The sequence below is a fragment of the Podarcis vaucheri genome (genome assembly GCF_965113315.1).
Source record: "Podarcis vaucheri genome assembly, chromosome: 10".
NCBI classification, from domain to species: Eukaryota; Metazoa; Chordata; class Lepidosauria; order Squamata; family Lacertidae; genus Podarcis; species Podarcis vaucheri.
The window spans coordinates 25,242,638-25,270,592 of NC_138748.1; the positions used below are offsets into that span (position 1 = coordinate 25,242,638).

Sequence of the window (27,955 nt, forward strand, 5' to 3'; positions counted from 1 at the left end):
AGGCATACTCAAACACATAATGGAAAAGGGCTGCATTTTTAGCCCCACTTGATGTCAGGGAGTTTGGGGGGTTTGTTTGTTTTTAAGCCATGCACTGAACATGGTTGTTTGCATAGGAAGGCAACTGCATGAGCACCTTCTATCAGATAGAAGACACCTGGTTGTGCAGGTATTCCAATCATGCTGATTCCATACATACAAGGAGACAAACTTTGGCCTTTTTATACAGACAATTGTGTTCTGTGTGCAATTGTTTAAAAGTGGGGGTTGCTAACATAGCAGCCATACCCCATTCTGTACTTGAGTATGCCTTACATCTGAGTAATGAGTGCCTAGAGCCTATGCATTAGAGAAAAGTGTTTTCATTACAGAAGTACAGCATTAAAAAAAAAAAGTTTCCAAATTCCCCTGTTCTGTCCTTCTTTCTTCTATATTCCTTGACCCTTCTGTATTGGTCACATTATCAGATACAAAATGCCATATTAGATTTTGTTGACCTGACTCAATATGTTATCTTAGTTCTTGCATTGCTTATATTCACACGGCTGCATAGATGTGAAACCAATCAACACTGAATACACGCTATTGCCAAAGGTACTGTTTTTCTGGCCAAATAAATTACTTTTAGTTCCAGATCGGGCTCATTGATGTTTGGCAGTCATTATATTACATTTACAGAGAGGAAAATAAAATGTTAACAATTCTTATTTAACACAAACACCACCAGTGCACTAGTAAACAAACAAACAAAAACATAGTTTTCAAGTACTGACTTGAGCAATAAAGCTACAAATGCACTCTTTGGCCTGATATGGAACCCCCAAAATGTAACTGAATGATCAGCCAGTTCAAATGAAGTGTAGCACAAATCTTGAAATCAGAGATACGAGCGCCCCAAGTTCACATTCATTTGAGATAACTTCTACAATCTTTGTAGAAGATCCTAACTTTAAAATTAAATATATATGTATATGGAGGAAAACATACCTTGAAGTAACCATGTGCACTATTCCTTTGTCCCAACCAAAAGGTTGTGCCAACAGGTAAATCCAGATAAGGCTTTTCCACCACTCTCTCATAAATTCTGTTTTTAAATGAGAGAACAGGAGCAAAGTAAAAAAAGAAAAAGAAATTACTTTCATACTATCCAGTGATGATCTATAATGCTGCAGCAGTTTCAAGTAATTGAAACACAACTCTTCACTTACTTATTGCAGTCTACATGCAAAATGAGGTGTGATGCACTGATTGCTAAAGAGAGCCTGTGCCACTTGTCATCTGCCAATATGTAAGGAAACACTTCCGTATGTGAGCGATGGCTTCCTGAACGGTAGTGCAATCTAATTTCATTTCTATGGCCGCTGCTTTCTAGTTCCAAGTACCTGCACCAGAAATGGATCATCAATTCATGAAGCAATGTTAATAGGGAGGAAACAGAATTCATACTGGTTTATAAACAGAACCGAGAAAAAATCCAATTTATACATTATTCACATCTAAGGCATAATTTTGTTGCCTCTTGGATGGGGGTCCCACTTTCAGCCCTTTCCCTGATGTGATGTCTTCTTCTTCCTCCAACCACAGCACATTGTGCACAGTTGTCTGTAAAGAAACTGCAATGAGCAAGCTCCTGCTTTTGAGTAGGGCCTCTGCCATGATTATGATACATGAAGATGCCTCCAACACGCAGAGCCCCTATATATGAGCAAGAGATCATGTGTTGGGTTTTCTTTACGGACAAAGCCACTCCCGACCTAAGGCCAGGCGCCAGCCCCGCGGGACTCAGGGATTCCCATTCTCATGAATAGTCATTACCCACAGCACCAGCCAATCGGCTGGCGGTAGGGACGGGGTTACTAAAGGGCATTTAAGGTCGGGGCAGCCCTGGCTCACCCCTTTTCTCTCCTTACAGCAGCTACAGTTTCCCACCCACCCACCCTCTAGGTTTGCATTCGGACTTTGCTATGGGCTTCGGCTGGTCGCCGCAAGGGGCCTGGTAGGAGTTTTTCCATTTGGCTAATTGGCTGGATTTTAGAAGCCACTTGGTTTTTTCGCCTACCTCATCACAAAACGTCACAACTCCTCAGTTTTGGCGGTAGGCATTGGCAGGGGTATTGTTATGCAAATGAAGTCGGGGGAGGAACACCATCACCTTCCCCAAATCTTGAAGGGTAGTTCATTAAAGGACTCCGGGGGGCGTCGCCTCGTCCGAAACCTACGGAGGCTAGGGCCTAAAGCGCGCTCCCGAGCGGTAACCCCTTGGGGAGCGCTTAGGGATGTGCATCTCGGGGGCTCCCCCTGTTGGTGCTTAACCCTTCCCGGTTAGACCGGATAGTCTGTTAGGGCCAATGCCTAAAGCCAATACCACTCTTACCTGTAATCAATATTGTTGTGGCCATTTTTCGCCCATTAACCTAAATTCTGGTGTCCGGTGTCTTTATTTACTCCATCTGTGGGAGGGGGCGGGAATCGCCACGCAACAGGCTTTCAGTGTGACAGCCCCCATTTTGTGGAACAACATTCCTGTTGATTCCAGTATTTGTACAGTGGTACCTCAGGTTAAATAATTCGTTCCGGAGGTCCGTTCTTAACCTGAAACTGATCTTAAGCTGAAGCACCACTTTAGCTAATGGGGCTTCCTGCTGCTGCCGTGCCGCCGGAACACGATTTCTATTCTCATCTTGAAGCAAAGTTCTTAACCCGAGGTACTATTTCTGGGTTAGTAACCTGAAGCGTATGTAACCTGAAGCGTATGTAACCCAAGGTACCACTGTATTTCCCTTTATTGAATTATACATATATAGTAAAAAAATCTCCTTAGAAAAGCAGCACCAAATGCCTTTCTTTTATTTCTGCACTTCTCTCTTCAAAGAAACATTCCCAGCTAACAGGAAAATTCAGGCATTTCTGACTTCATTTTCCACACCTAGCAAAGTGCATTTATTTTCTCTTCAACATTCAAGGTGTCTCAAAGCACTCTAGTCTCTGTATTAATGAACACTTAACTGAAGTCAGCAACAAAAGTTATGCATGCAATAATTCTTTGTTCTGTGGCCAATTTTTATTGCGCTGGCAAGAAGTCAAAACCAACTGAATATATATATATATCTGCAAACAAAATAGTAGAGTTGACAGAATATATGCCAATTGAATTACCTCTTTTATCACCACAATCTTAAAAGGATTGAAATAAGGCAATTTTTAATGAAACAAAACAAGACAGTGATAGAATAGGCCAAAGCACTCTTCACATTTTAATTATCTATTTACTTAAAATTAACATGTGAAACAATGCAAAATTAAGCAGAACTATTCATAACTCTGAACGCTAACAAGAGAGATATGGCATTACCACAAAATAATCTAGCCCCTTTAATTGTGTTCACATGAACTAGTAGTGAATTATCTACAGGAGCAGTGCATAAAACATGCACCTCTCAGTCTGACTGAATGGTGAATGAGCTCCTATACCCCTTGAATAGAATATAGCTTATCTATGGATTATCATGGCTGTGCAATAGTATCAGTGACTCTTGAACTAATCTTTCTATTTAAAGCAGAAGTGCAGAATCTTCTACCCATTGGTCTAGTTAATCTCAAAGGCCATTTCCCCCAACCCATGCTCTACACCTAACATCATATATGATTTCACTTGCAGGCATGTAAAGATGCAGCTCTTTACCGAAAGCACAGTTCACAGGTACTGGTCAGCAGCACTTGCAAAACCCTTTTCCTCTGCCTGTGCTGCTTGATTTCAAACTGTAAGGGCAAATGAAAACACTTCACCTGATACCATGATAGAGGTAGTGGTCGTAAAACATCAGGTGGGTTTGGAGAAGTCAGAATTTGGCAGCCGGTTGGATCCAGCTCCCTACCCCACCAAGCATAAGCACAAAGGAAATAATAATAATAATAATAATAATAATAATAATAATAATAATAATAATAATAATTTGTAGGATCATTGAATTATAGAGTCTGAAGGGACCCCAATGGTAATGTGGTCCAAACCCCTGAAATGCAGAAATCACACCTAAATAGCCTTTATTCTGTTTTTACTTGACATGATTAGGTTTTTGCACCTTCCATTTCCCTTTTACTTGCGTTGCTTTTTCTCATGGATGCTTAATATGGAAATTCTATTGGCTCAAAACTTTATACTAGAGCAGAAGTCAAATTCAATTTTTAAAATCCAAAATTCAGCAATATTCCAGCATTTCCAAAGCTTTTTGAACTCCATTTCTGAAATTCAGCTTTGAGAGAACCTTTTTAAAAAGACTGATATTTTCATTTAATTTTTCAAACTTGCTTTTAATTTTCCCCCAAATTATTATTCTGTTGCTTGCTGCTGCTGCTGCTTTTTACAAAAATGGAAGCTAGAAAGAAAGTGGCAAAAAAAGTGTCTACAGATAGTGAATTCTATTTCTCCTAACTGGTGATTTGTTCAGAAGTGAGATTACTGGAAAAACAACAACCATGCAATGCAGGCAAAAACTGATGAAGGCAAAGTGTGCAAATCTTCACAAGCTTAGCAGACAGAACTATTTTTTTATTCTACATGTTCTTTTTCAAAACTCTAATATACCCTCAAATGTGACTGGAGTCTACCATTAGAGAACAATTTTAAGCAAGAATTTCAGTGAATGAAATTTTACAATTTGGCTTCCTGTCTGACTTGCATAAATTATACTTATAAATAAACTTTCTTTTAAAAACACAATGTCAATACAATGCTAAAGGGGGCATATCTCAACTACTGGGAGCATGATCTAAGTAGAGTTCCTCTCTGCAGATGTTCCTGCTGGTACAGAGGTGGTATATAACTTTTGCCCTTCCCTCTGGAGTCACAGAACCACCTCCCATGCTGTTCCAGAGGGTTAGGTGCCATAGAACAGTGTTAGAGAGTACGGGATCAGCAAATTTCACACACAGACACACACACATACACACCACTCTACTGAATCAAAAGCCTTCTATAAATAAGAGCCTTTCTGATGACTAGAGGTGAAATCTAGCCCGAACCCATGATATTTTTGTTGCATCAGAAAATTCTGAGTAACTTCTGAACCTTCATACACAAGGTGGGCCAGTAAATATAACTCATTAAGGTGTTTGCTCATGGGAAGTTTTATAAACTGGAATAATTTACACCATATTGCCAGAATTCATTCTGTGCACTGACAAGAAGTTTAAAAATTAAATGAAGCCTAACTGCCAGGTAAAAAACCCAGAGAAATATAGCAGGACATCCATCAATTTAATGACCTGCTTTATAACCAATATTTGGGGTTATTCCAACTTGACAAGGTTAAACAGAAAACAAATACTTATTTTAACTGCTTCAACACATTTCTACTACTCACAGTGTCAAGAATGTTCAAGAATGACCAAACAGTTGCCCAAATGACTAAAGAAATCTGGTTGATGCTTATGCTATTAAAACTGAGTGATAAGAAAATATTAGATGAAAAAGACAAAAAGAAATTGATGTCATTGTTACTTCTTTTGATGGAACTTACAAGATTCAAGTAATAGATAAAGTAGATGTGGTATGTTGCTTGTAAACTATGAGAGATCAGGCAATGAAGCAGAAACAGCAGGAAAATAATGAGGACTATGGCAAATCATACCCACTTCTAAATCCAAATCTATTTACTTATTTTGGAGCAAGTGGTCTTGTACACGTTAGATATCCACCCCCTACTTTACTCCAAAACCTTTTACATATTTATTTATTTTTCCTGCTGTAACCATGTATCTAAATACCAAAGCAAGTATTTACTTCAGTTTTTCCTTCAGTAGATATGAATATACTGTACAAGCACAGTCATAAGTTGAGCACAGTTGCAGTTCAATGAGCTCACTATTTCTGACTAGCATCATTTAATAAAATAAGTATTTAACTCAAAACATATAGTCTATGTTTAAATTTTTCTAATTTCTCATTTTCTTATTTGCTCATCTGAAGGAAAAAGTTCTTCACCCATTTGCGCTCATTATTTAAACCAAAATCCACAAAGATTTCTTAGGGCATTGGGATTAACATTTATTAGTACTGATGACCTCTTATCATCAACAACAAGATGAAAGATTAATGAGGAAATCACACAAAATGGATAATAGATTCACACTCCATGGTTCAGTGTAATAGAGGAGCAATTGGTGGCAATCATTAATTTGTATATAATTAAGAGATCGTACTTGGTTAGATTCTAATAAAATGTATTTCATTCAACACAGCTTAAGATGCTTTCATTAATCAGAAGCTGTATTCATGGTTTTTATGTTATAGCTGCACTTAGACTACAGAAAAGGAATTTGATCTGCAGAAAGTCAGTCTTGCCATCATTGTCCTAATAACCTGATTTGTTGATATTAATATTGTTTTGTTGAATTATAATTTCTAACTTTCATCTATGCTACCATATTTTGAACTGCTTGCAATTGTCCCATATATGACACTAGTGCACATGGGAATGTAGGTCCAGTTTGGAGCCTTACTTCAATTGTCCTGTGACTCACATAGTGAAGGAGAATGCAGGTGTGTCCCACCTCTTCATCACATGTGACATGGGTTTGCACATGAAAGCCCATACATGTTATGGTCTGATTTATACACTTTCCCGCTCCTACCCCAAAACAGAGAAAAATGGGCTGTTGAACATACTGTCCTTAGATGAACTGCCCACTTGACATTTCATACTATACCCATGTAAAACAGGCATTGCACACACCTCCACCATACACATTGTGGCACCAGCCCAGTAAGAGCCTGAAGAAGGCCACTGGGAGATATATTTTTTTAAGCACATTATCATAATTAGACAGCGGGCTGAGCCAGGTCTGAGCCAGGTCTACAAGCTCTACAGCAAGGCTAGCTAAACTCTCTTAGGCCAAGGGACACATTTACCCATGGGCATGGGCTGCATGGTCAAATTGGATGTAGTCTCCAGGGGCTGCATGTCAAAGTGGGTGGGCCCAAAGGGTACAGTAGGTGTTGCAAGAACTGCAGTTCTGAAGGCTGACTTTCAAACAACTTCCCCATCAGCAATTCTATTCTATTTAAAAACGTGTATTTATTTTGTTGTATAAGCTGTCCTGCCTTTTCCCTTTTGTCTTCTTAGCCTTATTCTTCATAAATTCTCTTAAAATGGTTTGCTGACATTTGATGTGGATTTGTGGCTCCACATGACTGTGTTCTCCCCACTGTGCCTAGATTCCCTGGACCCATCCCTGAAGGGAACCGGAAACTCCCACAATTCCCTAAATAAAATCAATCTCCCATTGACTTGAGAGATTCAAGGACAAAGAGAAAACGAGAGGGCTGGTGGCAGCAGACCTAACATTTTGCTCTGGGAGTTACTCACATTCACAGGTAGGGAGTACGTGAGCTATACTGGTTTCTATTCCAACTTTTACCTTTGTACAGCAGGCTATATTCCAAACAAACAAAAGTCACAGATTTCTACACACGCACATCTCTATCTTCTATCCACACGGCAAGTGGCTTTCCAAGCAAGTACAAGTATTCAAAGAGGGCACAGAGAAGGATTCATAGTGGTGTGGCCTGTGGCAAGATGGAGAGGCCTGGAGGACCACATTCAACCCTGAGCCTGAGGTTCCCTACTCCTACTATGCATACCTACCTGGGAGTAAGCCTCCTTGAGGTCAATGACACTTACCTCTGAGTAGAAATCAGACAAATCGTGTGCCTAAACCTCTACAGGAGCATGTTCTGAATATTTGTTTTAATTCTTTGAGGGATTGAATTGAGAAATTTAACCCACCAAAAAGATTCAATAAAACTCCAATAATATTTTCAGGATGTGCCACTAAAGCCCAAAGTATCCCTATACCATGACCATCTTATTTCTGGGATTATAATTGTCCCAGCTGTGTTGGGTGTGGTGTGCCTTTCTAGCTCATTGCATTATCTGAAAGATGCTAAAATGTTATTAAATATGATAGGCACCTGTGATGAAAAACTTTATATATCTTCAGGCATCTGCTTATGTAAGCATGTACAAAGTTCTAGCCAAACCAACAGTACCAATTTCAAATGACTTGAATTCTTACAAAAGCAGCTTGTTAGAAAGGTTCTGGCATTGTTACTCTTGTTTCGCCTATGCAATTGACAACATAAATTTAAGAAGCACTCTAAGGAGCTTTTAACACTTAATTTAAAATTACCATGTTAACAATCATTATTATCCCTGTGAGATACAATATAAAGTTGTTCAACAGTAATACCATAAAAGGTATACACCATTCCTACCATAGTTAAAGATAATTTAACTTTCCCATTGTCTGTTAGAAAGAATGAAAACGTCCCTATTACAGCATGATAGCTCAGTTGCCAATCATATGCTACTTAATGGCAGCAAAACCCATTTGTTTCAATGAGATGCTATAGGAGCTTGAAGTTTGAGTTGAAAATTCATATAGTTTCATGGATCATTGTTGACAATTCTTTGCTAGGGTCATATGTTGACTGTTTCAGCAGCTGCAGCAGATGCGTAACAATCTTAATAACACCTCTTTTAACTGTGACAACAATTTTCTTGTCGTATCATGATGAAATCATTCTCAAACGCCCTCAGGTCACATAGTTTAGTCTCTTAAACCTAACAGCATTGCTTTCCTTAAACCAAACAGCATTGCTTTTCCATTTATTACTAACACTGTTATTTCTGTAACCTTGGATAGTCTTCACTGTTTGAAAGTAAGTGAGGCAAATAGTAAGAAGGCACACAGGTAAGACAACAGATGCTGTGAAATAGTACAGGTCTTTTACAGGCAATGAGGTTGGGCTGATTTACACTAGATGAGGATGAGATCCACAGTAGTGTGACAGGCAAATGAAAAACTTTTTATGCCCTTAGCAGTGGGAGACATTTAAATGGTGACAGCTGTTGATAGATACTAGTTATATAATCTGTTGATACATCTTAACTTGTGAATTTCTATCTATTTACATTATTCACAGTCATATGAGCCACAGTAATTTCCAAGTAGTGCTGCATATATGTCAGCTAATATTCCAATCATATAATTAGTGGAAAGTGACTCCAATCTGCTTCCACAAAATTCATTTCTACATAGATATGCTTAGTATCACAGCATAAAGCAGCAGTCCTATACACTTTTACCTGGAAGTAAGTCCCACTGAACTCAGTGGGATTTACCTCTGAGTATAAATGCATTGGGTTCTGCTGCATATTAATCTCAGGTTTCTCTTTCTGATTTATTTTAATCTTATTTCACATTTCAGCATGCCAGAAAGAAAACAATAAATATTAGGTATCTGCACCTACCTGTGATCTAAGTGGTGAACAGAAAAAATAACACCTGAATTTAAGCGAGTTTGTTTGAGTGACACCAAAATTGTGAATTCATGTTTATTTCTTAGCTTCTGAAAAAAGAGTTCTGCTTTCTCTGGAGATGCTTTTACACTTCTCGAAGCACCTAGAATGAAACAAAAAATGAGAGTTGTTTGGGGTTTTTTTACCAAAAGTACTCTATGTATCGGTAGTACTAAGCATGAAGACAAATATTTACAGTTGATTAAACTTTGAAACAGTAGTTTGTATAGTCTTCCACAATGTAACTCAGATCTCAGTAGTGCTTCCATCAACAGAAAGGGGAAGGAGCAATTACCAGCTAATTACCCTTGCCTTCAGTCTCTGCATTCCCCAGATCTGCTCCAGGGTGTTGGGGGACCCTATATTTAGGTGTGTGTAAGAGAGGTGCAAGAGAACAGAAATCACTGGAATTAATTTTCCCATTCTTCCATTGATGGAAACCTCAACATAAGCTGAGCAATGCTGTTGGATGTAGCCCAGTAACTACTCAACCGACAATTCAGTCCCACAAAGCTGTCAACCATCTTTCAGACCAAACCATTACATGCTTTTAGTGTGGATTCACAGAGTCTTGTACCTATACTGAAGAATAAAATGTTATCCTGTCAATTAAAGTCTCTAAAGACTAACACAGAAATCTATTGTTAAAATCTGAGCATAAAATGGCACTATTTATGAGAGCCAATTCTTTCTAGAGATCACCAAGGGTGTATTTAGCCCAACTGAGAATACTTAAGCATTTCATTTTTGAAAGAATATCAAATTAAAACTGATAGTTTAAAAACTTTGAATACTTTTATTATCCTTGCTGCTTTGGCTCATATGGTTCTTTGAATGCAATACATCTTTACCATTTAATGGAAGTGTTTAATAAATTATGAAGCAACTCAAATACAATTACTTCCCAGTGTTCTTTCTTTTTTAGCCATGGCATACTAACAGACTCAAGTAACACGCTTTTGTATTCTGTATGATGGTTTGAAGTGCACTAACAATTTCTGGCAATATAAACAATTTATTCCCCAAAGGACGGAAGGATAAACACACATGGGGAAATGTCTTTCACCTCAAGGTCTTAACATGCAGCAAACTTCTACAAAGCACAATGATACTTTACATTTTGCAAAGAATGAAGAATAAAATCCACAATTCAAATCAAAAGCATTAAAATTTTAAACAGTATGTTTTCTAATAAGCACTAGTGTTTATAAATATTTAAGGGAGAATGTGATTTTGCAGTTAGAAATTAAGATTGTGGAAGAATGTCATTCTTAAATTATGCTGTATTCTACCTTACGCATGGACTGCCCAAGTCATCACAATATTGTTATGGGTTTGGGTGTAGGGCTGTATGCCAAGAACTTTCTAACCCTGGGATCCAGGCTTAGTGTTAAAATATAAACAAGGCTAGTTTACAGATTAGGTGATTACCTGAGTGATGGGCCATTAAGGGGAACAAAGGAATGGATCTGTGTGAGACAGCAAATCGGTCCTCAACTGGCTGGTAGTTAGAAAAAGACCAAAGACAAGAACTGAGAGTTCAGTGGCATGAGCTAGAAGCAAAGCAGCAAAAGGGCATAGAGAGAGGAATGCATGATTTGTGTTTGTACCCAAGGCTGCAGCTATGGGATAAACAAGAGCCTTTTGGGATGTTGATGCTGTGAACCTCTCCAGGTTGAATTTCCTAGGCACTAACACCAAGTGTGGGTCCTTCAAGGCCAGTGCTAGTGAGAACCAGTTAAGTAAGACCTGTGATGGGAAGGGGTGTTTGTTCCTTCAAGATGGGAGGGATGAGTGTGCACTGTTTTGAAGGTTCTTTTAATCAAGCATCATGATTGATTACATGAAGTAATGGGATAGGGTCCAGCATTTTGCTTGAATCTGGCTTAGGTCATTAAATGGAGCTCTCTTCGCAATGTATGCTCTCTATGCTGCATAAGTGGTTGTTCGGTTCTTAGTCAGAAAAGATAGCTTTGCTATTTTTAAGCTTCCAAGTTACTTTACCTTATGCTGTTATTAGAAACCGTTTTAAACCTTGCAACTTTCTATCAATAAAGCATTATTATAATAAAGTGCTTGAGTTCCTGTACCTACCCAGCTTCGTTATGGGTCAGTTTCCACAAAGATCAACTCACTCTGCCTCAACATCTGCAAAGAAATCTGACTCACCCAACCTTTGGAAATAAATTTGTATTTACTTCCCTTGCCTTGGTGAAAACTCTTAAAAGAGAAGAATCAAAAGGCTACATTATGGAGTCTGCTGCATTAGTAAAGATTTGATTCACCCATTGCCTATTCTCAATGTGTCCCTGCACAGGTAGGTTTAAAGCTGGGTGTGCTGTTAAGATTTCAATGCCAATGGGTACCACTTGCTAAAAGGGAAATGAGTTCTGGCTTTTCTGCCAACAAGATAGGCTTGTTGTCAGTTATTTCTATGTGTGCCCAGCAATGGTTTGTGCACACGATGCAGGTTTATAGAGAAATTATTTTCCCATTACACCATGATTTCATGCCTTGGATTGGTGTTAAACTTTCTAAACCATGCTTGCTGGTTCAGGTACGATGGAAGGTTCTAAATGCTTTGAAAATATCTTTCTAATGGCCAGAGGTTGCAATCTAAGCATAACATACCCATGAGCTAAATCCATCATTCTATTGATTGGGAAAACAGATACAACTGTGATGATTTCCAAAGTTTAAAAAATGTTAAATTTCCCTGGTTTTATCTTATTCCAGTTTTCATCTGACATATAAAAATGAGTATTGGACAGACACAGGGTTAGAATAGGTGGGCTAGTAAATGAGGCCAAAAGAGGATATTGTAATTTATTTTTAAAAAATCAGAGGGATTGACACAAAGGTGTTTGGCATTATTTAACATTAAAATATAATGGATACAATGACTAATAGCTACAAACTATCCACTAGTAACTCTAATATGATTATCAGGTGATTTATAACTATTAGATATGGGAAAAAATTCTGGAAGAAGCTCTCTGAAACAGCTGCCAGAACAGTGGCTATCTCTTTCATTTTCAGAACATATATATTTTTATTATGATACTCCAGTTAGGTCCCGGTTGAGTAAATGGGTTTTCTACCATGAGTGTCTGCTCGTTGGGATTTCAGTTTTGTTTTTCTTTTTTTAAAAAATGCATTCATTGTATTTGCATTTTTAAATATTTGGGTATGAATTGCCTTGAGATGGTGGCTTAGAAGACAATTAATAAATCAGCTGTAATATAATAATAAATTCACTCATTGAGGAGTAAGTCCCATGCAGCTGTACTGCATGAATGACATGTATAAAAAGCTTCAGAGAGAAACTTACGCAAAATATATAAATGTATTAAAAAATAATTAGAGCCAGAGAAGAAAATAAGAAGTATGAAAAGTTAAATTCTGGTAGAAATGAAACAAGATAAATGAAAAATAAGCAAATCAGTAATGATTGCAAAATGTTCAATTAGCATGTTCCCAGTGTTAATTGGAATGGAGACTGTTTCATTATTAAACCATATTTTAGCCACTTCCTTCAACTCTAACACCAACTGAATTTGGTGAGAGATAGCTACCTTTTGATAGACACAGGGATGATGAAAACAGTTTACTTGTCATGGCTACTCTGCAATACTTATAGAAAGTAATATTTTTGCAATATCTTCTCCAATGGATGGCCTGACCTCATAAACCCATATCCATCCAGACCTAAACAGATTTTACTAGAATTTCACCCATTTTACTAATGAAATGTCTGGGAACTTTACCTAACTAAGCCTACTGCAATTTGACCCAGCTCTAGGTGTTTTTCTCACCCAAACCAATTACTTCCTGTTCTGTTTGACCCTTCCTTGAGGAATATGAAAAATGAACCAGGTAGACTTCAAATAGGTGCCAGTGAAGAAGAACCAGGACAAAAGTTCAGCAAAATGTCTATGTGCTGATAATTGAAATGCAAACCCATTTTTTATTCTGGCTGCCCTTGAACTATCAGAGTAATTTTTAAAATGTTCTATCCACTGTGTTTCAGCAAATTGTTAGCGCAAGTTTAATTGTGACACCTGCCTCCTAAAGTAATAGTTCATGAATTAATAAAATGTTTCCAACCTAAGCACTTTCCTAAAAATGAACACTTTCATGAAATATTTCAAAGGTATGAATTCCCGAATACTGTTATTAAAAGGTTTATTAATACGGCACCTATAGTCTAATGTAATTTACATAAGCAACTTATATTGTGCAAAGCTTGCTTAAATTTAATCCCAAATACGGAAATATATCTCCAACACACAAGAGCACACAAGATGAAGCAGAGTTTATTGGCTTACTATTGATAGAAATCATGGTTTAGAATAAGGATGAGGAATTTGCTGCTTTCCAGATGCTGTTGGACACCAGCTCCCATCAGTTACAGTGAGCATGGCAGTTGGGGTCTTGGTGGTCAAATGTTCTCTTTTCCTAGCCTAGAACATAGGTTCCAGAACCTATGAGCCCATATAATTTAGACTGATTTGTCTATTAAATTTCAAAGGAGATCTATTAAAGAGCCCAAAATTCATGTGAAACGAGGGTTAAGACTTTCTCCCTCAGTGAAAAGATAGTTGCAGGAGCAGAAACTGCTTCAGTACCATGTCAAAAGTTTGGAGAAGAATAATAATTCCAAGACCCATAAGGTTATTGTCTCTGGGATATCTCAGATAACAGTAATGAGAAAACACAGTGGAACAGATTCCTCCACTAAAGAAGTAACAGAATCGTCTTGAATCCCCACAACGATCGCCAATCCCTAGGATTGCTTCCTTTCTAGTTGCCTCAAATAGCAAGGAATGCTCTTCAGAAACTCTGCAGCACCCAGCATCCTGCCATCATTACCATACCACACCCAGAAGTGACAAGCAGTGTTCCAAGACACTTATCAGTATTGACAGATTACATTTGTGAGCTACTCTTTCTGAAAGATGCTCATCTGCCTGCCAGGCTCCATACAGCCTACTGTGCTCTGTCCATGGTCCTGATGCCTTCATCCTACATTCCTAATGTGAACTGTTCGCTCTTCCGTGCTTCTTTCCTACTGATACCTGAATTCACCTATTTCTAGAACTGAAACTACTCTCTGTAGCTGTGCGCCAGCCTTGAACAGTGCCATGGCTTCCTCCACATGAAGCCAATATAGTTGCCTACAACTGTTTCCCGAAACTGCTTCAGGTGCCTGATACCCATTTGAAAGTTTGATGCAGCTACTAACTGGACATTCCTAGCTATGAGAATGTTTTATAGATAAAAGTTTATCCTGTGGGTGGAAGGGGTATGTAACTGATGTCAGGAAGCACTGCTTTAATTATATCTGAATTTAACTTATTTTAAAAAAAATACATAATTAAATCACTTCTAAACATTGGTCATTACAGGAATAGGTAATATCAAAACTGAATGAAGTCTCATACCTGTTTACATCTGGCTATAACAACTCACACAGCCCCAGTTAACATGACCACTTTATGACAATTCTAAATTGGTGAGATTATTAGATACACAATAAGGTTTCCCAAAAGATGGGATGTTACCACTGTTCTTGCTGAGCCCAGCAAAATATACTACAGAGAGTCCTCTAGCGGCCTGCAGAACTTTAGGAGGAAGTTGCTGCTGCAGACGAGCAGAAAGAATGCAAGTAATAAGATGTCATCTCCTCATTTTCTATGCTACATTTGGCCACTTAACTAAGAGAAAGAGGCTATGCTGCACAACTGTTGCTTAAGCAAAACCAGGGTTTACCAGGGCGGAGTTCTGGAAAATAATATGCTTCTTAAATGAACTGTCATTTGTATAACCTGACAAGTGAATAACCACAACTTGCTCTTACACTTCCACAGATATGAAATACTGCTTCCTGAGGCATACAGTAGCTTCCTGGACCGTCTCAGTCAAACCAAATTGCCACAAGAGTATCTGTGATACAAAGGCTCAACATATGGTTTGTATAAGAAGCATGTATACACTTAACATTACACCTGCCTACAGCCTTCCAGATGTTTTTTGAATCCCATTAGACTCCAAGAAATATGGTAATGTTGCCCCCAAAGTATTAAAGAAAGACTCCAAACTTCCCTTTCTTACATGATGTTTCATTTACACATTTCATATTTACATCATGCTTTGATAAAGGTGATAATGGCATTAAATTTATTACCAAGGCTTGGTGCGAGCAAGCTGTGAAAAGTACTGAGAGAATATTGTGCTGATGCCCTATTCCTAAACAGGTATATGGAAATTAATTCTATAGAAACTTTTTTCAGTGGCACTGGCCATGCTTAAAATCTCAGCCAGTGAAGCCTTCAAGTCATTTTATTAAGAAAATACTATATTACCATCCTTGTTGTAAAATTGACTACTTCATTCTAAACTTCATTCAATGGAAATAAGCATACCTAGGATCATATACTTTGTACCCCCAGCCCCCAAAAAAGGCTTTTTGACAAAACTTCCTCAACCAAATTGGAGTATGTATTCATATAATCATCTTCTAACTGTTTCAGCTATAAATCAATTTTTAAGTGTAGATTTGTTGAACAGTCAGAATTTAATTTCAGCCACTTGTGAACAGATGAGGTCTTTAGACATCACAGTCTTGGGAATGTTGATAAAGGAGCTTTAATCTCTGCAAACATTCCAGAAGTGTCAGAATGATGATGCAGCAATAAATTAATGATTTCACTAGATTGGCTGGGAAGAGGACTTAGTTCTGCAGAACATCCGGAAAGAAGAATACATATCTGGCAATGATATTCACTTTCATTATTTACAATGCTATTTCCACACTCAGCTACTTTTTTAATAAATGTGATAGAAGAAAAAGCCAATCAGACAGTCAGAATCTCTTTAAGTACGTTCTCCAAGGCAACAACGTGCTTCTCCTCTGACAATGGCCATGATGAGAACATAAGCACATTTATTACAAAGACAGACATCAGTACTGTGATTCTGCAAAAGCACAAATCTATTTTTAATCACACGTTTTCATTCAGATTAGTACAAGAGACACCAGATTGTGGCAGGGCATAAGAGACAAAGGATGACAAAATGCAATAGAGGATGGGGCTCCTTTGGTGAATACAGCCCTTCTTACGCTGCAGCGTTATGGCAAGACAAATTGTGCTTCTCAGAATGAAAAAAACAAAAGTGGTCTTCAGCTGCTGGGTCATGTCACATAAATGGAACACACAAACTAACCTATGGTGGGCCACCCTTCAGTGCTGCCACCATTCTTCAAAAGTTTGGGTCTTTTTTCTTTTGTAAAATGCTAGGGATGCAAAGAAGCCATGAACCTTATATCTAAAGTAGCACCTGCTGCTAGGTTCTTGCACAGAGTCCTAAACCAGTTAAAACTGGTTCTTGTATCAAAGGCGATAGTTAAAGGTGGAGCCGGTGTCTGAAAATCTGAAGACCACTTACCTATAACCCCTACAGAGTTTATCTGAAATTTTTGGTTCCTCCAGGTTACCACTGATCAGACCTAACACAGGGAAGTAGGCTGAATATCAGTAGCCTCAGCCCATTTAGTTAAACCTTAGAAATCTAAGCCAATTTGAGTGAGGACTTATAGGTGCTGAATCTCTCTAAAGATGAATATATATTTTATAACAATCCTGTGTTGTCAAGGATCCTATAGATGTACTTGATTGCAGTTTGTTCTGAATAGTACCCTCATAAAGTACCCTCCAGAGCCACTGTTGTCTAATCACATCGTATTCCAACAAAAGTATATTTGGTTTATGGAGATTGACTGTAATTGCAATCACTTCTACAGCCACTGCAGCCCACTATATTCTCACTGACTTAAATGTGTGTTAAATCAGCATTTTTCTATCATGCTCTTTTTAGGTACCACAGCATTGTCACAAAAAGCACAACTGTCACAGCTTTCAATGCAGACTTCACTTTTTTCATATTTCCCTAAATATTCAATTCACAAGCCAATGGAAAACGCATACCATGCTGAGCAAAAAAGAAATTTTCAATTAGAAGACTGTCAAGCACCATTTTAAATATTGTCACATTTTTGCCTTGAAGCCTAAAACTTGGGTCTTTAGTCCCTAGCATGCTCACTTGAAGCAGGTCCAACTGAAATAAATAGAACTTACTTCTTCATAAACATGTTTAGGGTGGAGCTGTTAGACTACAATTCTGACTGTGTTTACAAATGGTTAACAGAACACATCTACTGAAAACACACTGTGCTTGATGGAGTTTGTTTACTTATTTCCAACCTTTATATCCCCACCCTTCACCTGAATGTCATAGGGTGAGTTACAATGCCAAGTACGGAATATGTGTGAAGGATTATAGACTGACAGGTCATTCCAGAGGTGGGGCATTGCAGTAGCAGAGCTATATCCAAAGCCCTGCCAGCTCATGTCAGCAAGCGTGGAAGCTGGGGTGGATTTGTTATTTTGTCATGCCAGCTCCAAGTTGGCATAACAGAGAAACCTGCGCTACTCTCTTAAAGGAGCAACCGGGCTTTATATCCAGTGGATCCAAAACAGCTGTTACCTCATTACATGGCTTTCTCGCTCTGCAGAATTACCCCACCACATGGTTCTCCCCCCAATTTAACTGCTCACAAATAGGGTGGATAATTTCAAGAAGCCACTTGTACGCAGTTCTAGCCCAAAATGGAGGTTTTATACCTTTGCATTCTCGACACACTGTATATGTGTGTGTGCGTCGCTGTGTGTATCTTACACACACACAGCAGTGGATATAATGAAATCATATAGAATTTAGCCATGTTTTTTAATAGCATCATGGATGTTGACTGTGTAGGGAGCTAGCTTAGAATATCAGAGGAATATCCCACCACTTTAATATAAAATACTATCAGATGGGCTCCAAAGGAGCCTGCTTAACTTCATATATCCCTTATTGCAGTATTTAAGTTTTAGGGCCCTGATCTGGCCCTAAAGTTAGCTGCAACCTACTCTCAAGTCATTGTGCACAGGATTGCAGTGTAAGTTCCATTGAAGACTGTGGGACTTTGCATGCTTCCTGAGGAGCAAGCATGCGTAGGCTCAGGCTGCAGTCCTTTGCCCCCTTCTCCAGCAGTAAGCACAACTGAAATTAATTGGACTGGCTTTATATGAATAGAAAAATATTAGGTTAGTCACAAATAACTTGCTTCATTGGTTTCAGTGTGGTGTGCAGTGCAGCTCTATGTATGTTTATCCAACAGTAAGTCTCATTATGCTCAGTAGGGCTTATTCCTTGATAAATGTAAATTAAGTTTAGCTGAACTATGGTCTACATGCATTGTTTGTAAAATAGATTATTTTTTTTCTTCAACTGTAAACTATTTTGCATTTCTGCATCTATTATATTCTACATCTATTATATTCTGACCAGGGAGCATTTCATGAACTACCATCTGTGCCTGTCTGTGGCTGATAAGTTAACTGCATATGTGTTCATGCTCTTTGAAAGCCCCCCATTTATCTAACTGTGACAAGCTTTTTCATCACACCCATAAGCAGAGTTCCATCTCTTCCCATAAATAAGTTTATTTAAACATATTATTATTGTCGATTTTATTTAAACTATTTCTTCACTACACAGCAATTTCAGCAGGGTTATAACTAGTGTTTCAAATGCATAATACAATTACTAAAAACAAGGCCTACACTCATTCTCAGCATGCATGCATACACGCGCGCATGCACGCACACGCACACTTGATCCCTATTATTTAGCACATTACCTAGTTAGCATTTTTCTGTAACCTATTTTATTAATTAGCATCATCCTCAAAACCAGGGAAACAATGTGTATCAGCAATTTGCTTTTAAAAAAACTATTAAAATTGCTTTAGCTAAGGGTACTTTCTTAACATACACTCTTGCAAGCAATAAAGGGCATTTTGAGCAGCACTTGCTACTTAAACAGTCTTTTTTTACGCTTCCACCCTCTCCAGCTCTGATAAAGAATTGATACAAGACCCACCTCAATCATTGCTTAACATACTATAATTATTCAAAGCAAGAAACTGTAGCAAAACCAGTGAAGGAAAACAAAATCAAGGACAAAGATTTTTAACTTGGATTATAATGCAGGATCCCTACATTATTTTCAAATCTAGTCTATCTCTTGCCTTCTAATAGAATATCTGCAAAGGCAAACATGGAAACGTGCTCCTGCATATCTGAAAGCATAGCTACATGTTGTTGTCTCTAGCTAAGTCATACACAGAACAGACCCACTAGACTCTATGAACTTAAGTTAGTCATGCCAACTTATTTCAGTGGGCCTACACTATACAAGACTTAGTTGATACAACCCTAAGGTGTTAAGTTGGCTTCATGTTTTGTAGGCTACCATACAAGCAATAACTGCTAATTATTTAGAGCCCTTCAAGCTGAAGGCCCAGGGGATCATATTGACAACTTTGCAATATCTTAGGTTACTTCAAGCAACCAAGGTTTCTGGACCAGAGGGACATAATTCCACTTGGACAAGAACTTCAGCATTTCCCCCTCTCTCGTAAATAAAGCACTGGGTAGAATAGTTTATGTGGTTTGACTCCATTCTATTTTGGGCAGGGCTGGCTCACCCATGAGACAAGTCGATGTGTGGATGTCTTCACCTGATGCACATTCATTACCTGCTTAGTTTCTCTGCACCTGCAATTCCCACACACACACACACACACACACACACTCCTATTCATAAAGCTGTCATCTGTCTCAAATGCACAAGCCTCAGCTTAGCAGTAAAGCAAATATGCTTTACAGTTTCAAATCACAAGGAACGGCCCTGTACAGCTGGAGCAGCATCTCCACCCCCATCGTTCTGCCCGGACACTGTGGTCCAGCACTGAGGGCCTTCTGGCAGTTCCCTCGAAGCCAGAAGTGAAGTTACAGAGAACCAGGCAGAGGGTCTTCTCAGTAGTGGCACCCATCCTGTATAACATCCTCCCATCAGATGTCAAGGAGATGAATAACTATACAACTTTCAGAAGACATCTGAAGGCAGCCCTGTATAGGAAAGTTTTTAATGTCTGGTGTTTTTATTATGTTTTTATATTTGTCGGAAGCCACCCAGAGTGGCTAAGGCAACCAGTCAGATAGAGAGGGTGCAACAACAACAACAACAACAACAACAACAATTACTAGTTTCGAGGGGGAAATGCATCAAACAACAGTATTTCTCAATGATAGATATAGATTGTGGCCAGCTTCATAAGTGCACAGCTTTAGACACCAGTCGTGGGAATGCACTGGAGATGGAGTATATGAGTGACATGCACACAGCCTAAAATTCCACACCCTCCTTGAGTTATTATACCTGGTTAGAATGTGTCCATGAACTGTAATATTCCTGCTTGCCTAGATGGAGAAGTAAGTGTCTATTGGAAATCTCTGGTTTTGCATGGCTAGGATGTAGCCTGCTGTACAAAGTAAAGAGTCAGTCTTGTCTTTTCTTTGGGCCATTGGTTCTGCTAACCAAGGGCATGTAGTCCCCAGAAGGTTGCTCATGAAAGAAAGTAGCCCTTGGGCTAAAAGGGGACCTCCCCACCCCACCCTCTGCTATAAGAAGCGGCATGATGTGCGTAGAGAATGGAAAGTATCTCAGCTTTATTCATTCTGCAGCAGAAGATGCCTTTTAAATCCATATACTAGTTCTGCTTGTTTTTTGTTACTTTGTAGAAAGGCATTATGCAATGGGCATGCTATGTTTTTAACATATATCAGCTAGGAAAAGTCTCCATCTCTCAGGTCCTGAATGGACCGAGTGAGAATCTCTTAAAGAAATAGCTTATACGCTTATAGACAAAGCAGGATGCTTCCAGTCCATTCATACTTTCATCTTACACTCATGAAAAGCCAAAAGATCTCTCTCCCCCGTGTCTTCAAGCCAAATTCTGAAAAAAGTCTACTTTTTCAAAGTTCCCTACACCAGCAACAGTTTGCTTCGTTTGCCTTGCACCCTGAGAAAATCAGCTATGATTGAGTCACATCAAACATTGTTTCCAAAAATGTAGACAGAAATAAAGTTAGCATGAAAACTGTAACCCCATAACAATAACAAGTTTTAAACATAGCTACATAGTATTGCTATACCACAGTACAAATTGACCTGTTTTAGTTTTGTTTTCTGACAGCAGAAAGAACCATTGAGGAGCCACTAACTGTGAAGTTCCTTCATGCATCATGCTGACAGATTAAATCTCCTCTTTGGTGTTCTGTTCCATGGTGTGCTTTATCACAACCCACCATATAATTCCACCCCATCTGTTGGTGCTTGTGGGGTGTGTGCATGCATTTGCTTGCTGAAATAACTAAGCATACTTTATATACATACATGCCAACTGTTCTAACAAGAAAGGAACATCTTTTCTGAATGTCTCCCATCTTCTAGCACTGAGCACCAGCTCTCATTCAGCTGGTCAGTATGCATTAAAGTTATCAAATACGTAATTAATTGTCCTCAATATGTCAAGCACTGTAAAATAAAGTCAGTAGACAGCTGTATTCATTAATTCTAATGGTACAGTGTTGCGTTTTGTCCATTTCCTTTTTAGTCAATATGTTTTCTATTACTCATCCCAGAAATAATTATAACAGAGGGTGGATTATTTAACAAAATATGGATTTTTGCAGTTAATGACTGGTGTTCATATAACTTGCATTTATTTTTTTACCTACGTTGACTTGTTTTGCAAACAAACATGGTAAAATACATCATTGGATCATAGTAATAGAATTAACCAATCATAAAAGATATTGAAGCTTATTTATGTATGTTTTCTGATTGTTTGGCTGTTTTATTCCATTCCATTCAACAAATGCCCAGGAGAACCCACTCTGCAAAATTCACAAAGTCAGAGAAGCTTCTTTGAGGTCATTTCAGTCAGGTATAATGTATATAAACCCAGGAATCAATCTATATGTTTCATTTCTATATCACTGTTTTCATTTTATATCTATTATGACATGGTTTTGTTGATATTTATCTTAAACTTTCATTAACTCAATCAAAAAGAAGTCCATGAAAAGGTGCATCAGCTTATGAGGCCAAGGACATCTTGTTTTCTATACCTCACAGCAAACTAGTACTCTCTTAGTAATATTCAGTGTTCCAGCAAACATCTTAATGCAAAATCTGTTTCAGAGGCAAAGGGTTCACTACCGTATGCTGTAGCTTGAGAAAAATTAGTGCTTAAGCCAACTTACTCCAGAGTAGTCTTAAAAACATCCTTGAGATGTCTCAAAGGCCAGTTTACAGCCTAAGACACATATATTTCCATAGCTGAAATAGATGTACATGTGACCAATGTGATCTCTATAGTTATTCATTCCCACTTTACATTATCCTTGTAAATATTCATTTGCGGGAACTGTGTCCTCCCCCCCCCCTTCATTCATTCATACACACACACAAGCTTGTGCAACTATTGCAACAACATAGATGGAAAGTTTGGTGGAAGAGGCCCATGCAATCTGCATGCTCCCTCTCATTGGGGGCCAATGAGATGAGAAAGATCCATCCAATCAACTCTGTCCACATGGTTCATAAATACATAGTGGACTATATTGCACCATGAGCAAACAGTTTTTATGCATGCCAGTTAGGTGAAAAGCACCCAAGTTGTTAGCACTTTGGGTTCATTGTGCGAAGCCAAGAAAATAGAGACTGGGGAGATTTGTATGGGTAAATAATTGCATAAGGCCAGTACTGGTTGAGATTCGCCCAATTTATATACAGAGGTGCCCCGCAAGACGAATGCCTTGCAAGACAGAAAACCCACTAGACGAAAGGGTTTTCCGTTTTTGAGCTGCTTCGCAAGACGAATTTCCCTATGGGCTTCCCCCCCCCCTTTTCCTAAGCCACTAATCCGCTAATAGCCTTTTAGCCGCTAAGCCCTTAATAGCTGCTAAGCCTTTAATAGCCGCTAATCCGCTAATAGGGTTGCTTCGCAAGACGAAAAAACCGCTAAACGAAGAGACTCACGGAACGGATTATTTTCATCTTGCGAGGCACCACTGTAAATTACTTTTATTTAATTTTAATATGCCACATCTTTCAAGCAGTATAACCTTGATGGCATCCCTGACTAGATAAACTTAATGTCTCCAGTGGGGCAATGGGTCAGTGTACCTGGCTGTTAACCAGAAGGTTGGTGGTTTGAGCCCACCCAGGGATAGCTGTAGGCAGGATTCCTGCATTGCAGGGGGCTGGACTAGATGGCCCTTGGGAGCCCTTCCAACTCTATAAATTCTGGGGAAGCTGTCTCGCCTCAACTCCAAGGGGTGGGAATGGTAAGAGAAAGAGACAACAACAAGAATCAGAATGAAAGTAAAGTCTTTGAATTGCTGTACTTGCTTGGCTCTCCTCCAAGGAGAAGAAATTATAAATTAGATCACTTTACAAGATGCATAGCAAATTTAGAAAAGTTAAAACGCATCTGCAATTACAGGTGTATAAAGAAAAAATGAATGCTGAGCATCCATTTTTTTTCCTGAAAATAAAAAGAGAAATGCAGGCTAAGTCTTCAGACTCAGCAAAAATAGGAGAAATAGAAACGTCCAAACTTTAAAATTCACTTTGCTGGAATTGCATTTGTTGCTTTTTTTAAAAAAAAATGCACACAGTGATACAGGTTTACGAACTTAATCCATTCTGGAAGTCCGTTCTTAAACCGAGGCGCGCTTTCCCTAATTAATGAGGCCTCCAGCTGCCGGTGCCCTTCCACCTTTCGGCTTCTGTTCTTAGACCGAGGTAAACTGGGACACTACTTCTGGTTTTGCGGAGTTCTTAAACCGAATAGTTCATAAACAGGACTGTTATTAAACCGAGGTACCACTGTATGTGTAGTCCTGAACTGTTCAGATTACCAGCCTCAAAATTGGAATATTAGATTTTTATTCTGTCAAGAGCCCTTTCGTGTAGATGTCTACATCCTGTTGAAAGAAGGCTTTTTCTGTTTAAAAATAGCAGGTGTCAATTTCTCTTTTTAAAAGTGTATGCTCTGACTTTTCTGTGTTAATGGTCACAGTGACACACTCTGGTTGAATGTAGAATAACATCCCTCCACAGAGTCCTCCAGTGACTTAGGTAGTCAGCTTTTGATACATGATCTTATTGATTCAGAAGTTCAAGCCAACATCATTGCCTGGATTTTTCCTTAAATTACAGCTTCTCTGCAAAGCCTCCCTTTGCCTCTTGTACTAAAAGAAAATTTTAAAAACCCTATAACTGGAACTCCTAAGAAAACAAATGATACACATAGACTATGCGCTATATAGAAGCAAATTAAAACTCTTCTTAATTCACCGTGTGACCCATGTTCTCCAACTTTACATAGCAACGTTCAGCATGCACATACAACATTGTTCCATTTTCTTCCCAACACCACTATGATATCAGCCCTCTTTTAAATGAACAGTCTGATAAGCTTCAGAAATGTTCTGCATTGTGATTTAAAAATCTAATTTTGTATGTAATCTTTTTCATATACAAGGGATGAAGAAAAGCATTTATCTCAGAATATTTTACCTTTATACAATAGACTATAAACTGCACAAAATAAATGTTGCTTTTTGGAATACTACATTAGAAGTGTCTTTGAATATATTAATGCAAAAATGAATCAAAAGACAGCTGTCTCCTTATTCTTGGAAGGAACATTTAGATTTATTAAAAATCCTTAAAATCAGTGGGTGATTAGCTAACTAAGTCATACTCAGAACGGACTCATGAAAGTCGTTGATTTGTTACTTAGGTTCAATAGGTTTACTCTGAGTATGACTATACCACCCATTGTGTACACAAAGAATTCCCACCCACCCCAAAAAAGTTCAAAATTTAACAAGGATAAAGGGTATATAACCGGTTAACAAATCTTTTTGCAAGGGCTTCTATATTTTTCCTGCAGACATTTTTTATGGGGGGGGGGGAATGCAGTATGTTATCCCCATTCCCCACTTCTTCACACTCTTAGTTTCATATTTTCTCCCTAGTCTTGTCTTCTCCTCTAACCATCAGCGAGAACAAGAGCTTAGCCTGGCATGTCTTCCCAAATAAACCAATCTCAGCCAGCCCAGACGAATCTGTTTATTATTCAGAGCTCCCAACGCCTGGCAAAATAAGCCATCTGCCATCAGCTTTCCTGCTGACCATTAATTAAGGGTCTATCCATCAAAAGAGGGGCCAGAAAAGTGACGGGGAGAGAGACAAAAGTGGAAGGAGGGAGGGGGAGAATCAGCGAGGCTTAGCAGAGCAGGCAGGCAGGAGCCTCGCTCAGCAAATGGACCAAGTCGCATCTCGAGCCCAGAGGAGCATCGCCTGCCATCCCGTTAATGCAAAAAAGTTCTATCAAATGCATTTGCCAGCAAGTTCAGGAATTATTCAGGTGGCCTGGGCTGACCCTGCCCGCAGAGCCAGCCCAGGAGCCAAAGCGAGAATGAGGAAGGATGGATGCATGCATAAGAGCCAACTCCTAGGGACAGAGCTCCCTTTGGGGTCCCTCCCGCCAACAATAAAATATTGGAGGGGGGGCCTGTCCCCCCAAAAAAAAGTTGATGGGAATTGCCATTCAAATAGTGTGTGTGTGTGCCATATCCTGTGATAGATTGTGTGGGGCGGCGCTTCCCTCCCCCACCCAACATTTTATTCAAGTTGGCACCCCTGGATGGATGGATGGAAGTCCCATACCTTGGAAGAAGAAAGCTTTGCTCCCGTTGTGCAGCCCTTGCACTTGCACCACTCCGGCCACCGACTCCCCCAGCTGCAACTCGCCCAGCACGTCGATCTGCAGCGAGGGGTCCACGCCAAAGCCGACCGCTGGATCCAGGCGGGGGAAAGAAAAGAGAAATTACTACCGACGCCCTTAAACTTTTCCTCTCCACCTCCCCCCCCCCCAACCCTTCTTCTCCCACCCCGATCCTGCTGCCACTGCCGTTCTGGAAGGCGCAGGTATCTCCTCCTCGGCTCAGCCGCACCAGCCAGTCCTATTTACATGACCTACTTTCGCAGCATCCCTTTCGCAAAGTTCTCCGCCCGGATCCTCCGTCTTCCCTCTTCCCCACCTCCCCATACTGAGCCGATTCCCCATCGGGGTGGGGAAAGGGGGAGGTTGGGAGACACACCCCGAGACTCTCCCCCCCCCCATGCCTTAAGGAGATGCTGGAGCCCAGTGGCGTAGCGTGGGTTGTCAGCACCCGGGGCAAGGCAAGTAATTTGCGCCCCCTAGCCCGTGGATTTGCGCCCCCTAACCCTAATCCCCAGAGGTTGCGCCCGGTGCGGCCGCCCCCCCCCTGCACCCCCCACGCTACGCCACTGCTGGAGCCTGGAGCGCCCCGCTCGAGTCTCACCTGAGCTCAGGCAGAAGAGGAAGAAGCCCAGGGCGCTCCAGCAGCAGCCCGGGGACTCCATCGCGCGCGAGGAGGAGGAGGACGGCGCCCCGAATCACTCCATAGTCCTCGAGGCAGAAGCCGGGTCTGAAGGAAGCCAAGCAGCCGAACGCCCCAGTCTTCTTCCACACACACACACCCCTCGGCGTCCTTCTTCTTCTTCTTCTTCCCTCCCTCAGCAAAAAGCCAGACTCCACCGGGCGAAGGAGGAGGAGGAGGAGGCGGCGCCGCGAGTCGAGTCCTCCCCAGCCCGCAGCAGCACCATCTCCGAGGCGCCTCAGCCGCCGCCGCCGCCGCCCGGAGGCGCGAAAAGGGCGCGGAACGGCGCCAAAGCGGGAAGCCGCGAGAAGCGCCTCAGCCCCAGAACCTGTTGGAGGGAACCCGGCGGAGAGAGACAATGGAGGGCGCGAGGCGACCCGGCGGAGGGGAAGCGGGCAGCCTTGGTGTCGCTCGCTCGCTCGCTCCCTCACACGACGCGCGCGCACAGGCTCTTTCTTTCTCCTCAGGGCTCCTCGGTCGCCAAGCCCCCGCCGCCGGCGCTCACTGCCACCGGCTCCTCCTCGCAGGCAGCCTCAAAAGAGCGAGAGAAGGCGGCGGGTGTGAGGACGCGACGGCGACGTGGGGGAGGCGGCGGGCGGCGGCCAATGAGGACGCGCCGGCGGGAGGCGGGAAGGAGGCGCCTTCGAACACCTCCCCGCCTCAGGCTCCTCGACGGCACAGGAGCCAAAGGCTGGAGACCGGGCGGGACGCGACGGCGGTTCTGGCTGGTGGGGCGTCTCTGCGGCTGCTCCTCCTCAGGCTTCGTTTCTCTACAGCAAGAGGAAGCTTAAGCCCGGCAGATAGAAGAGCTGTTGCTCGCGGACGAAGAATACGCCATTCGGACGAGCGGAACCCTGCCAGCCGCAGTCTGCCCTCAGCCAGGCTCCGCCGCCGCCGCCGCCGCTGGCTGCCTTCTGACTGCGGCGGGCTGTGGAGAGCAGCAGGGAGGAGCGCGGGGGCAGCCCTGGAATCCGGGGGCGCCGCCTGCCGTTGGCTCTGGCGCCCCCTGCTGGTGGTCTCCCTGCTTTCCGCCCTACCAATCCCCATGGGCGCCTGCCGCCGCTGCGCTTAACTTGCCCCCACCCCTCCGCGCGCACCTGGATGGAAATCCGTCGGGAGTCTAAACGCGTAGGAGAAGCTGCCTGAGGTTGATTC

General features: G+C 40.7%; 1 protein-coding gene across 2 annotated transcripts in view; it reads right to left on the reverse strand.

Moving 5' to 3' along the window:
* NELL2 (neural EGFL like 2) overlaps positions 1-27,724 on the reverse strand; it is a 111,027-nt gene extending 83,303 nt beyond the window's left edge. The window contains exons 1-5 of one of the 2 annotated variants that reach the window (XM_082239607.1): positions 26,723-27,724; positions 26,064-26,192; positions 9,315-9,465; positions 1,209-1,382; positions 988-1,084 (exon numbers count right to left, since the gene is read on the reverse strand). In XM_082239607.1, the coding sequence (XP_082095733.1) occupies positions 988-1,084; positions 1,209-1,382; positions 9,315-9,465; positions 26,064-26,192; positions 26,723-26,783 (612 nt within the window). In that variant the 5' untranslated portion in view covers positions 26,784-27,724. The remainder of the gene's footprint in view (positions 1-987; positions 1,085-1,208; positions 1,383-9,314; positions 9,466-26,063; positions 26,193-26,722) is intronic. The other variant, XM_082239606.1, reaches the window with a different exon arrangement.
* Between the last annotated feature and the right edge of the window lie 231 nt (positions 27,725-27,955).